Source organism: Saimiri boliviensis, chromosome 3 (genome assembly GCF_048565385.1).
Source record: "Saimiri boliviensis isolate mSaiBol1 chromosome 3, mSaiBol1.pri, whole genome shotgun sequence".
Taxonomy (NCBI): domain Eukaryota; kingdom Metazoa; phylum Chordata; class Mammalia; order Primates; family Cebidae; genus Saimiri; species Saimiri boliviensis.
Genome location: NC_133451.1, coordinates 128,191,223 through 128,206,297, shown reverse-complemented (window position 1 = coordinate 128,206,297; position 15,075 = coordinate 128,191,223). Strand labels below are relative to the sequence as shown.

At 34.2% G+C, this 15,075-nt stretch overlaps 1 protein-coding gene across 5 annotated transcripts in view; it reads right to left on the bottom strand.

The window, feature by feature from the left end:
• The window catches only part of FSTL5 (follistatin like 5), a 790,158-nt gene that overhangs the window by 267,910 nt on the left and 507,173 nt on the right, over positions 1-15,075 (bottom strand). For all 5 annotated transcript variants that reach the window (XM_074396781.1, XM_039479107.2, XM_039479105.2 and 2 more), the window contains one exon: positions 8,103-8,269. In XM_074396781.1, coding sequence (XP_074252882.1) covers positions 8,103-8,269 — 167 coding nt within the window. The remainder of the gene's footprint in view (positions 1-8,102; positions 8,270-15,075) is intronic.

The following is a 15,075-nucleotide window of genomic DNA, read 5'->3' as shown; positions in this document are numbered from 1 at the left end:
AATTTTTAAAAAAGAAGAAGTGAATTGGGGAGAAAAACATCTCTAGCGCTTCTTTCATGATTACTGATCCTCATGGTTCTAAAAATGACACCTAATGCACAAATTTGCTGTAAGATAAGAATAAATCCAAGATTTGTCAGGTTTCATGTTTACACAATTTGGGCTTGGTGCTCTTTAAGAAAAATAATGCAAAACTCTGAATACAAAATTGCCAATGCTCCTCCTTTGACATATACAGTCTATGCACTGACGGGCACCAAATTTAGGTTCTGGTAGCAATACTAAGAAGATGCCTGTCTTATGGTATTAGAGACATGATTTTTTGGAAAGTTGGGGTCTAAATTCATACATGCCACATCTTTTTCATTTACTAATTGTCTCCTGAATGTGCATATAACAGTAGGTTTTATGGACAAAAGCTAAGAAGAACATGTTCTTCTAGCAATAGTGGGGATATTCTACAACTTTTGGAAAATTTCAATAAACACAAAGACATCAATAGGTCCAGGCTGATGAGAGCAGCTCAAAAAATAGCTACTAGAGTCAGATATGCAAAGAACAAAATTTCTAATGCAAACTATATTGACCTGTTAACAGCCCAAACAACTACACAACAGAACATCTGAACCAGATGTTCAGATGACTAGAGGCAAAAATTTGATCTAATTAAAAATCTTAAAACCGATCTAATGAGAAAGATAATTCAGCATCTTATAATTTACATGTGGACTCAGAATTTTAATTTTAAATTAGTATGTCTGCCAATTCCTTTTCTCAAACTGTTTATGAAACTGATGTTTATACTTCTTTTTTAGACAGTCGAGGTTCTCATAAAACCTGTTGTATTTTTCTTCCTTGACAGCAGAAATAAACTCAGTCCTTACCAAAAAAAAAAAAAAAAAAAAAAAGTTTAGCATAAAAACACATCAATCTGAATGTCAATAAACAAACAAATAAGGCTTATTTAAGAAAAGGCCTATAAAAGCAAAACAAACAACAAACAAACTGAAGGCTGGTTCAGTTTACCAAAGGTATAAAAATGGTATGCTGAGTTGCTTAGATTTGAAATACATTAGATAATGATATTTAATCAATTCAGAAAAGCAAAATACATATATGTGTGTGTGTGTGTGTGTGTGTGTGTGTGTGTGTGTGTGTATGAGACAGTTTATACTCTCTTTGATGGTCTTGTAAATAGTAGTAAACATTGCTTGTTGTCACTAAATATCCATTCTTCTGTTCTTCCTTCGTAACAGAATGGTAAGTAGTGTGCCTAGCTAAATGAGTATATTTACTAGCCTCACTGCTATGATTTTTGTAGTTATTGCATGCCAGAGACCTTTAAATAAATAGAGTCTTCCTGGATTATGGGATATCAAGGAAGATTCTTTTTAACAGCAACAGTAAGCATCCTTTATCTTTCACCTGCTTGGTACTGCTACGGAACTGGAATACAGATGGATAGAATATAGTTGATAGCTGGGGCTCCAGAAGCCCGCTTGAACCCTGAGATTATCTTGTGGATGGAAGCTATGGTCTTGGAATGCTAGAGAAAGAAATAAGTGATTGAGATCTGGATACTTTATGGAGCAAAAATCATGACAGCCGAATACAGTATGTTTTATAAATAATAAAGTCCTATAACTTTAACTTATTTTTCCTCCAATCTATTCTACTCAATGCTGGAAACTAATAATAACACAATTTAGTTAGATGGAGAGAAGAAAATTCTAAGAGGATCAATAAGAAAACAATACAAATGTACTAAGGTAACAGATAAAATTCACATGATATCTTGACAGTTCAAACATTAGATCTCAGTGGTATAAGCCATATTATTATTTGTAGGAAAGTTGCTTAAAATATATAGTAATCAATTTGAGTTTCATGTAAATAGAGTGCCAAACTGATAAAATATAGCATTCGAAGAATTCAATTAATGTTGAATTTCAGATAAGCACGAATGATTATTGTAAGAGTGTATAATACAATAAAAATATTTATGGTACATATGAAATTCAGATTTACTTGGGAGTTCTGTATTTTGTCTAGCAACCCTACCTGTAAAGTGGTTGAGCTATATTAATATAAATCACGTAACATTTTCTACAAAGAAATTTTTTTGGAGCTTATATTTAGTATTAAACATGATCAACAATGCCATATTGAATCAAACTGCTAATTGACAGAGACAGAAGAAATAACATATATTTTATTGAACACACAGTATAACATTAAATTTTATGACAACTTCCTTATTACAAAGGAATAAAGTAAAGTTTAAATTTCTTTTACAAATCCATTGTAGACATGTAACTAAGAAGTGGCAAAACTAAAATTGAAATCTACTTTAATATGACATAATTTGATTTACATATTGAATTTAGACTAGACTGTACATAAGTTACTGAATGGTGAGCAACTATAGATATTAGAAATACAATGCAGATAGTAATGTCTAAAATTTTTAGACCTAATTTCTCTCAAGTAAAAACAAACAAAGCAAAACAAATTCTGCTATGCAACTCCTCACCGACAACTTTTTTGGTCATGTGAACACATCCAAAACAGTTCCACATTTCAGCTTCTCTTCGTCTTTCACACCTGACTGCCAATCCTGACAACCAATTCTATTTTAATTTCTCTTCAGGTTTCTCTCAATACTATATCTTAGTCATTATGCTCACCTCAGCTTCCTTAATTCAGTTTCCTATACCAAAGGAACTCACAAACCAAGAACCAAATCAAAATAAGGCATTTTGCTTTTTTAGAAATGTGGGCATACAGAGGATTCAGAACAGAAATACAGGCAGATTCATTCAGCTGAGTGAATACAATGGCAGATTTTTAGAGCAGGGATTATTAAAAGATTGCTAATCAAGAGAAAAGGTAGCATGATCCCCAAACCTTCTTTGAATTTAAAAATAAAAGAAATTCTTCCATTTCTCTATTTCCAGTGACTACTATAACTAGATAAAATTTGGTTCCAGCATTTCCTGTGAATTTCCCATCTTTCTTGGTATTATACGTAACCTAATAGTCAATTCCTATTGTTTAAGGTAGGTTAATGGCATCTGTAACTCCTTGAATAATATATAAGGAGGAAGAGAAGAAAGGGGCAGGGAGGGGAAGAAAGGAAAAGAAAGAGAAAATGCAGATGTAGTTTCATATAAAACTTGCAATGTTCCTCATACAATGTTAACAGATTTAAAGTGTTTTATCTCATTAATTCTCATCAAAAAATGAATTAATTCTATTGTTATCTTCATTTTACAGATAAGGGTGCTGAGGCACAGAGAGTTTAAATAATTTTCTTGAGATCACATCATTCCAAAGTGACTGAAGATTAATTGGAATCCAGATAGTTTGAATCTATAGCCCTTGTTGTAAACCAGTGTCATACTGGCTCCTGTAGTTTGCTGGTATGCTTTTATGCATATGATGCAACATATAAAAGAGACAAAATGAAAACCTTAAAATATCAATTGAACATCAATCAGACCCACACATAATAGCACAGTATAGCAAATCTAGCTGTAGCATATAAAAGTTAGAATTATTTGGGATGTATTTTCCAAAGAGCACCATAAAACTGTGATTGCCTCACTTGTACACAGTAGTTAAACTCCTAATCTTGAGGATATGTAAAAATTCTAGCATGTAATGCCATTTAGTTCAGTAACCTTGGCTAAACAGTTACGTACCTCTATCTCTTTTATCATAAATTTTTAGGCCAGACATGGTGGCTTATGCCTGTAAATCCAGAGCTTTGAGACGCCAAGGCAGGAGGACCACTTGAGGCTAGGATATTAAGACCAGCCTGGGCAACCTAGAAGCCATCTCCACAAAAAAATTTTAAAATAGCTAGGTTCAGTGGCTCACTTCTGTTTTCCTAGCTACTTGGGAAGCTGAGGTGGGAGGATCACTTGAGCCCAGAAGTTCAAGCGCACAGTGATTCTACCACTGCAAGCCAGCCTGGGCAACGAAAAAGACCATTTACAGGACCAAAAAAAAAAAAAAAAAAAAAGAAGTTCACCCATGTAAATGGGCAAAAATCCCTGCTTAATGGAGTTGTTTTTCTTAGGACTAGTGAGATAATGAGGTAATGAGATAATGAAGTAATATTAACCCATCCAATTAAAGAAATAAAATCATATATGAAATGCATGAAAGGAGTAAATGTATGCACATGGGATTTCTTCTACACTCAAGAATTACATGAAAATATTTTTAATTAAATATGGCAAATATAAAAATGAGGGGATATAAAAATGAGTGGCAGTTATGTTTTTAAAATATATCTATATTATTTTAATTGTTTGCAATCAGAGTGTATTTTTGTATTGTCTAGGTGACTATATATTTAATCCTACCTAATAAACATATTAGAAGTCAAAAAGGATATTGCAAATTGTCATTGCTTTCTTTTGACATGAAACGCACTTATTAATTTAACTTTATATAATTTAATGGGAATTAAATCAATTTTTGTACAAATAGATAATGTACTTATAAGGTATATAAACTGACTGACATATGACCTTTTTGAAAGTCTATTCACACATAAGAAATCCATATCTAACAATGAAAAATTCATTTTACACAAATAGAATTATAGATGTTTCTAAATGTAATTAAATCTCAAATTAATTGGACCACATTCTTAATGGCAAACAACAGAACCCATCCCAGCTAGTTTCAAGCAGGCAAGAAATTTAATAAAGGCTATTAGGAAGCTCATAGAACATTCAAGGGAGCAGAGCATCAAGCTTGGGTTCTAAAATGCCAGCAAAGATGTCCAAGCCACATATTGAAGCTGGCCTATTGGAGACCCCATTGTAGCTAAGCACTGGACAACTCCAGAGCTTTTGTCACTGTTGTCCTCTGTCACAGGAAGAATGGTGGGGAGTATACATTTTGTAAAACACCTGCATTTTCCTGTTCTTATTCATGAAATAGAATCTTGTTCATTGGTTTCTTTGTTAGATCCTTATTTATATATCTACTCCCTAACTACAAGGAGGACTAAGCAAGTAAGATTTTTTGTTTCCAACTCTGACAGCAAAACTAATGGGGTAAGAACTGCAAAACACTAAAGGTCTGTTCCAAAGGTGCTGGGTAACCAGAAAACACATCAAATATCCACTAGACAGTGCTGAAAAATGAATAAATAAATACATATGTTGTTTATTTACATAGTAAAGCCCTTATTCACAGATTCTAAGCATAAATATCGAACAAAACACAGTGAAATTTTACAACATTTATCACATTATATAGTTATTTTGATAATTTGACTGTTGATATTATAGTACGTAAACAAAACACTAGGAATATATTGGAAAATTGAATAAATATTCCTCTGTGAAAGAAATCTTTGTACTTTGCTGTTTTAATTTTGAGAGGCTGATAGTTCTATGTACACTATAGATTGGGAATGTTTGTTCAGCTTAACTAAATAGGACTCAAAATGAAACTGAAACTTTCTAAATATTGAAAACGTTTTTAAAATTCTCAAAATGTATCTGTTCTATAAAGTTTATCCAATAAAAATAAATCTATTGATACAAGAACTTACTTAATATTTATATATATTTTAGAGACCTGACTTATCCAGTGATCATTTTTCGAGAAATTTTTGAATTTCTGAAACAAAGTGAAGTATTAGGATGGAAATGAAATGATTTCTCAGATCCATGTACAAAGATGTATCCACTTTTGGCCAGGCACAGTGGATCACACCTGTAATTCCAGCACTTTGTAGGCCAAGGAGTGCTGATGACAACATCAGAAATTTGAGACTAGCCTGGCCAACATGGTCAAAACCCATGTCTACCAAAAATACAAAAATTTGCTGGGTGTGATGGCACACATCTGTAATCCCAGCTACTCAGGAGGTGGAAGTTGCAGTGAGCTGAGATCCTGCTACTGCACTCCAGCCTGGGAGGCAAAGCGAGATTCCATCTCAAAAAACAACCACAACAACAACAATAAAGTCCACTTTTCAAGTTGTCCAGAGAATATCACTTATAGCATATACTTTCAAGTTATTCTGAAAATTATTTAAATGAGCTAATATTTATTTTTGTGGTTTTCAGACCACGGTACCCTTGAATATATTAGGTTTATTAAAAACAATAGTGGGAAGTTTAAGAGTATGGATGGCAGTAAAAAATAAAAGATAGAGTGTAGAAATGACAACCCATTAAGCAAATCCGCAAGTTGTCTCTCAAAGTAGCTTAAATGCTCCTGAGATAGTTCAATGTTCTTAGTTTCTTAGAGAATTAAGCATTATTCTCTAGATAGTATTTGAGACAAGTTTCCACATATATGCAAACTTAGAAAAGCTCCATCAAAATAAAAAATGATAAAAGTTGAAGAAGCTCTGTGTTTTTGATATATTCTAGAACATAAAGCAAAAATATTAGGAAGATGTAACAATTAGGAGTTTGGGCTTGGATCTCAGGCCTGTGTTTTAGGGTTTCTTTAGGAAGCAGCAAAGAATAAGAGGAAAGGTGTGGCTTTTTTGAGTGATGTTAAAAAATATGAAAGAGAACGTGACACTTCAAAATCACTAAGGTAAGGGATTGCCCCACCTGATTTCCACAGATACCCTATAAGCACATAATTTTTACTTCTCATCTTGTAAGATAGTGTTCACATTTCGATGCTCCCTTGAAACAGATAGCATGGAAGGAACAGATGATTGCCCTTGAGTTGGTTTTGCTTTTTGTTGCACTTTCGAAGCTGTACTTTATTGATTTTAAATTCTTAATTTCTTAAACTGAACCTGAGTAGAAAAACATGTTCTTTCATGCTGGGAAAATGTATATTTGCTTTGCTTAATATTTCTTGTTTCGAATACATTATGACATACTGAAAGCAAAAAGCGCTTTTAATGTCTTCCGATTTGTCACAAGCTAAAGACTGTTTCTCAACCTTAAGCCTAAGAGTGTTAAATAAAGATTGTTGATAATTACAGATATTCTGAGAGTCAGACCTTTGACATAAAAACATTTCTAGAGATGATTAACCAAGACTAATAGCGTACAACAGCTTCTGAGAGCTTTTTTTTTTTTTTTTCTTGACCTACTCATCTATTGAGAAAGTATCCAGCTCTTACTCAATAATAACATAGATGACTTCATGGGAGTTGGTATAGTCCATCTCGGCCCAGTGAACACATGACCCCAGACTGTCCAATCAGAGTATTGTATTCCTGTACTTATTGTAATTATTTCAGTGAAAGCCACGACCCTGATTCCAGTCACACAAATCTGTGATCTTTCTAGAATGTGTTTCATAGGTGTTAGAACATTATTAATAAGTAACTATGCCAAGTATTAGTTTTTAAAATTCTTTCTTATTTAAAATCAATATATGCAAACGTTAGAAATGCAAAAAGTGACAAAGAATATCTCTTGGAAGTAAGACTAATTCTATCCTGATCCTATCCCTATCCTTAAAACCAACACTGAATTGTTTCATAGAAATAGTTTTACAAATTTTCTATAAATTAACAACATATATTTTTAGATGCATAGAAGCATTCTGTAAGATAATAGGATATTTTAAATATAAACATATATAAATAATATATTTTAATGTTAGCACATATAAATCCTCCTCACTGATTTCTAATGGCTGTACATTCCTATTACATACAAACACACATACACTCATACAATCATATTTCCTATTGATGGCATTCTAATTTTTCCTTTTACAAAATTGTGAAGGTGAACAATTTCATACATATCTACTTGAATACACATATAGGTTTATTAATAGGAATAAATCCTAGATGTGGATTTATAGGATAAGAATATTCACATGTTAAAACTTAATAGATATTTTCTGTAACGATTTTGTACCAATTTATTTTCTCACCAATATATTGCCATATAACCTTTTTACCACACCAATACAAATAATTTTGGTAATTCCAAAGGACCTATAGTGCACCTCTCAGTAAGTAGCAATGTTCCAATAATTCTCTTTTAGTCTACATCCAATATTCATTAAGCTCCCCAGACATCACAAGTCTAGAGTAGATCACGTGAAATATATACATTATAAAGCAACTCTATTTATGTACTTACATTGATGTCTTCCAAATCTAAAGTATTTAGAATAATATTGTTCCTTTTCCAAATGATGGGAGGTCTCAGGGTTCCTTGAATGGCACAGCTCAGAACGGCGCTTTGTCCCACAGTTGCTGCAGTGATGCTTAGTTTCTGATCTTCTGGCAGACTCAATTGGATCACCTCTGTAAAGATAAAGATACAGTGTCAGTAATGTTGATAACCCATATAGTTTTGTAAGGTTAAGTGGTATAAAGTTTCTGAATACTAGTAATTAAGGCTTTTAATTTGAATAAAAGGGAAAAAAGCTTGTGATGAAATGAAAAAAGAGAAAATTCTTTCCAATAAAAGGTCAGAATGACATTTCAATTTAATTGATTGACAAGCATCCTCATGAGGCAAAGAACTATTAAGCATGAAATGAATATCAGAAGTAGAGTTATAATAAGCCTGGCAGATTGCACCCAAAAGAGAGATAAATTATTTAACTGCCAAAATGACACGTAGTGTGTCATCGGCACTGGAATAAAAATGATGCTGTTTATTCACTGATAGATTTATATTGTAGGTGAGGTGAGATCAGCGCTGGCTGGCTTCAGAGAACACTAGCACAGTGGACTGGGTAAAATGCATCTTTATGCTGGGAAACATATTGACTCCGAAGGAATAAGATTTGTTTGGGAAGTTGAAGTGAAAATCTGAAGTTCACTGACCAAACAGCAATTAAGTAAAATTCTATCAGCTCTCTTTTTCAGATCACATTGGTATTGAATTATTTCATCATTCGTAAATTTTAAAATTAAATATAATATTTAAACTGACCAGTGTAAATATTACTGCTCAAAATTTCTGCCAACGTACACATTTCTGTCTGTTGCTAGACAACATTATTGAAATCTGGATCTGGCTTTCCTTTTGGTTTTCAGACAATTCTTACCAACTAGGAGAATTATCAACTGTGTCATTGTCAATTACCATGAGAGAAGACTAGGATAACATCTACCAATTCTGCATCCATGTAAAAACTGCCCTTTGGTCTCCTGCTGGCATTCACAGACATGAAGTTTTCTACATTATGACGTGAATCTTGCTTTTGACTTTGTTCAATCTTGACCACGTTAGAAATAACTCAAATGACTATTCTGACTTAAATATCAACATAGAGGAGTGAAATAATGTAAATATCCAATAAAGAGTTATTTGGTTTTTGGTACCATCACAAGTTGCAATGCCAAACATGGTTTATGCATTTGGATTAAGGCCTGGATTAAACATATAATCCATCACCCCCTCAACACACACACACACACACACACACACACGTGTTAAATGTTGCATAATCTGCAGTGTTATCACTGGCTGACACCTCGTTATCTGATTACAGGAAACAGAAATATATTCTGTTACATTGTATCTAATCTTTAAACCTAAAGTCACACTTATTAAAATTATCAGTATTTTGTGTTGTCAAAGTGAACAGAAATGATCTTGCAATTGGATAATCCTACTAGAGAAGAGCTCAGCCCAAACTTATTCTTTGGTTTGTTGCATCACCCAAAATAGAGACAGATAATCAGATAAAAACGGGTCACAAACATCTCGTCCATTCCTTTGTGTAAACAGTCTAACCTTGAATTACATTTATCCATATTCCCTTTATTTCAATGCTTCCTGAGTAATAAGAACATAGGAAAGGCTGGGCACACTGGCTCAAGCCTATAATTCCAGCACTTTTGGAGGCCGAGGTGGGTGGATCACTTGAGGTCAGGAGTTCCAGCCTGGCCAACATGGTGAAACCTCATCTCTACTGAAGATACAAAAATTAGCAAGGCATGGTGACGCAAGCCTGCAGTCCCAGCTACTCAGGAGGCTGAGGCAGGAGGATCTCTTGAGCCAGAGAGATGGAGTTTTCAGTGAGCCAAGATCATGCCACTACACTCCAGCCTGGGCATTGCAGTGAGACTTCATCTCAAAAAAAAGAAGACAGGGGATATTTACAGTCTGTTTTACATTATGCATATGACATGTCTCTATCATATATCATATATGTGTACACATGCAAAACCACACAGAAACATAAACACACACATACACTCTTATAGAGACATATACATAAATAAGTAAAACATTATTCAATTAAATAGAAACACTGAAAGTTGAAATCTGCAGACAGTATTTGTGTCTTTGTTTAATGATACAAACTTACAGAAAGTGAGAACATTATAAAAGTAATAGCATCGTGTAGAGTATCATGTAAGAATTATTAATAATTTCCCATTTACATTCCTGAATTTCAGCTTCTAGTTCCTCATTAAATTATAGAGGAGAAAATGGGACATCTGGTTCTAAAAATAGCATGCGAACATTGGCTATTCTGCCATTTAGAAATACAATTGCTACTAAGTTACCCTGGAATCTCTTCACTAACCTTCCGCATCTGTTATTAGGTCCCAGGCCATTTGAATTGGTTGTGCTTTTTATAGTTATACATTACAATGGTAATTAGATAATATAATCATCTTAGAATAAATGCCGAGATTTGGCATAACATTATGTGGGCAATCTTTCTAAAATGTATTTTTTTAGAAGATGTGTAATTAGAATAAAGAATTACTATTCACTAGGAATATTAACATGCACAGAAAACTTATTTTTTAATTTTATGGCTACATTTTAAAATGATTTTAAATATTTTTCTTGGTAAAACATATTTTTAAATAACTACATATTTGATAATTTCTTAGATTTGTTTTCTGCATATTTCACATTTTATGTTTCACCTTGCCTCTACTATGTTGTACAGAAAAAATACACCAAACCAATTATGTTAACCGGTTACAACTCGAAATCCAGTGGACTTTTCCTGAAATAAATTTTTCAGCACAATTTATTTTAGCTACAGAATTGCCATGCCCATCTTTAGTTGTCTTGTGATAGTCATTAAGAAGCACAGATTAGCACAGATTTAATTAAACAAATTAAAAATATTAACAATTTTTATTTTTAAATTATATCAAGAATGCTTTAATATTGAGTAAAATTCCCAAATTATAAGTTTTGTAGATACATGATCATTACTTCTAGAAATGCATTACTACTTGAAACAATAACTATGAATCAAGCTGTAATTTAATATAAAAATGATTTTTGTATCTATTATTGTATATTGTCTCTGAGTGTGTGTGTACATTTTAGTGACTATAGTTGCTACTTTAAAGAATTTTGGAACAAAATATTGAAAAGAATATTTTCAGAACTATGGTTAATCCATGTTTTCTTGGATATATATTAATAATGACATTTCATTTTATCGCATTCTTTCTGCAAACAGCTTATGCTAGTTATGTACGGAAACTATCTTTGCAACAAATAGCACCAACCAGTTTATACCCCTCTGCATCCTTTCTGTTCTAATGATCTCTACATGTATTATGTGTTGAGAGTCAACTGGTGCCCAACAAAAGGTAAACACTTATATTCAAAGTATAACAGTTAGTACTGAGTGTTTTGACACGCTTCAATATTTTTTTTGTCTATAAATTTTGCCTCCTGTTGGAAGCCTTCTCAAGTATTTAAGGCAGAATTTTAATGATTTTTTTTTCTGATCTCACATTATGAGGACAATTACTACCTTTTTAATCCAGCTTTTGCTTTTGATTACAAAGAGAAGTTAAGAAGCAAGTAAAAGTTTCCCACTGTGAATCCTCTATGCTTTCTCATTTCTACAGCCTGGCTTAGAGAAAAATTAAGAGCCTGCTTTAAAGGAATAAAAAATTTGAAGTGGCTGCTAGAAGAATCTGAACACAAAGAGAAAAGCATAGTTAAGTACAACTTTCAACATGACTAGTGGTTATTTATGAGGCATTTATTTCAATGGTAACTAGGTCCTACCAGTAGTAAAATACATTTGGGTAAAAACATGATGCAATTTTTTTTAAGTTTTATTTTAAGCTCAGGGATACATGTGTGGGTTTGTTACATAAATTGATGTGTGTCATGGGGATTTGTTGTGCAGATTATTTCATCACCCAGGTATTAAGCCTAGTATCCGTTAGTTACTTTTCCTGATCCTCTCCTTCCTCCCACCCTCCATGCTCCAATAGGCCCCAGTATGCGTTGTTCCCATCTATGTGTCCACGTGTTCTCATCATTTAGCTCCCACTTATAAGTGAGAACATGTGGTAGTAGGTTTTCTGTTCTTGCATTAATCTGCTAAATATTATGGCCTCCAGCTCCATCCATGTCCCTGCAAAGAACACGATCTTGTTCTTTTTTATGGTTTCATAGTATTCCATAATGTACATGTACCACATTTTCTTTATCCAGTCTATCACTGATGGGCTTTTAGGCTGATTCAATGTCTTTGCTATTGTGAACAGTGCTGCTATGAACATTCATGTGCATGTGTCTTTATAAGAGGAGAATTAATACTGTTTGGGATATATACACAGTAATGGGATTGTTGGGTCAGTGGGAGTGTAAATTAGTACAACCATTGTAGAAGACAGTATGGCAAGTCCTCAAAGACTTAATATGTAATTTACATATAGAAAAAAACAAATATTATGAATATTTGTGAAATACTAGTTTAAAAAGGGTGACTTTAGAAACTTTGATTAAAGGTTTCTTTTAAAATCGTAAGAAGAGTAAGCTTTTCACAATCAAGATTCTGCTCTTCAAAATATAGACATCTTTGAAGTCCCTAACTATAGACTTACAGACTTATGTTAAATATTTCATTAAATCTGTTTAAACACTAGACTCATAATCTTATTATCCTGATCACACCTATAATTCCTATTATAAAAATGAAGCCTAGAATAAATTTTGCCAGTAACATTTCCTAATAACAAGCACTTTACCTTTCTCTACTTCAGTTAAGAAACTGCTAATTAAATGCAGATAGTAATATAATATTAAGTCAGAAATAGATCAAAAAAAGAAAATCACTTAGAAACCATAAATGGAGTAAGTTAATTATTCTCATATTAAGATAACCACATTACTTAATAACAAGGTTTTTAACTAACAGGGAAATTCTAATGGCATTTTTTGTCAAGAAATAGGTGATTTCAAAATAAATGTTAATTCTTGCATAATTTAGACATGCCAATATATATACAAATTTATTATGATAAAATGCCTAGAATCTTTGAGACTAAATATCTACCTGTTAAATATTATATGCTTTTATTATCATTGGTCTTATAAAATTAAAACAATGTTCCAGAAAATTTGTTTTGGTAACAAGAGACTATATAAATTGGACTAACATATTCATAGAAGAAGTGAAACTGCAGCAAACAGGCACATAAACAGTATGAACCAAATACAAATGTTGTAAGCTAGTGAGCACAAAATCACTACTGAGACAAAAATAATCCAATTCAGAGGGTCATTTATTGCTGGCGGCCACAGAGGACTCCAGTTTCTCTAACCCATGGCCCCAAAAGGAGGGTGTCAAGACCTTTTATGCCCATAAGCCACCTCCTGGGCAGGTGTGGGGGTGAGGGGCTTTGGATATTCCGATTGTTACTTAGGTGGTTCACAGAAGTCAAGATAAGGATTAGTTTACACATTGTCTGCGTAAGGTGGAAATTACAGACCTTAGTTACTTATTACAAGTCGCAGGGGCCAAGATGGCATGGGTTTGGACTGCTTGCCTGTCACATCAGGGTTACAGAGAGCAGTTTCAACAGAAAGCCGAGGTATGGTTTAGGTATGCAGTTTTATGGGGCTTTTACCATGTCACATTCTTCCCCTTGTTTTATTTACAGGAATTAAATCATCAATTCCTCCAGTAAGTTAGTATTGTTTGTTTGTTCTAAGAGGGGTTTGCTATAGGGATTTAAAGCACAGATTAGGGTGGCGAGGGTGGTGACAGCAAAGAGCGCACAATTCTTAGCTTTAGTGAACCAGCAGATGAGTGTTTGACACTCCATTGTTCTTCCGCTGGGGCAGTCTTGATGTGGGTGTGATGAATCCAGGCTGTTAGTCTGTCCACCTTGAGTGTGGTGGGTGTTGTCAGGATAACCACGTAGGGTCCCTTTCAACTGAGGGTAAGGCCGGAGGTGGTGAATATTTTAACAAGGACAGAGTTTCCAGGCTGGAAGTGGTGTGTCGGTTGGTCTTCGAGGTCCAATGGCGTGGGACAGGTGTCCTTAATGAGCTGGTGTACCTGGGATTGAGCAGACTGGAGCGCCTGTAAGGACTGACTCCATTTACCATGAAGCTGTTGCCATCAGTATACAGTACCTCCTCCGGATTCTGGACTGGAGTTGACGTTGCCAATAGCTGGACCACAAGTGGGGTATGGCGACTTGCCAAGCCTGAGGAATTTGTCTTAACCCACACTCCCTGTACATTTTCTTGGAACTGGCGGAGGAGGTCTAATGTTGATGGTTGATTTGCCTCTGAGGATAAAGCTTCCAGCAAGATACTTATCTGACAGAGCACAGGTGATGAGGATTTGCTGAGGTGGCCTTAAAGCCAAGGGAAGAGGAATTGAGAAGCAAGCTTGAACTCTCACAGAAAGAAATATTTGCTTGAAGTTTGTGAAGTATGTCCCGTCCTGGGAGTGGGTACGGAAACTCTGGCAAAACTAAGAAGGAATGGGTAACGTTGCTGTTTTTTAAGTCAATGACTCAATTTGTGGTCCATGAACTGGTGATGGTCTTTCCTGTGGCCCCCTGGATGACTGTTTTACTGGACAGTGGTCCCAGAGGCTATGTAAGGACGGAGTGGGCCGCCCTGCTGTCTATGAAAAGACTGATAGGTTTGCTTCCAATCTTTAAAGTAACCCTGGGCTCCAGGGTACTTCACAAATAAGAGCCCCGGCCCTGTTAATCCTGACTGTTTAAATTGAGGATAGTCCTCCGTGGCTTTTCCTAAGCAGTTACTAATCTTTTTCTCTCGGGGCACTCATTTTTTCTAATATTTCTCTTTTTTACAGTACGCACATTGGTTTCTTCCTAATGGGGGCCAGGGACCC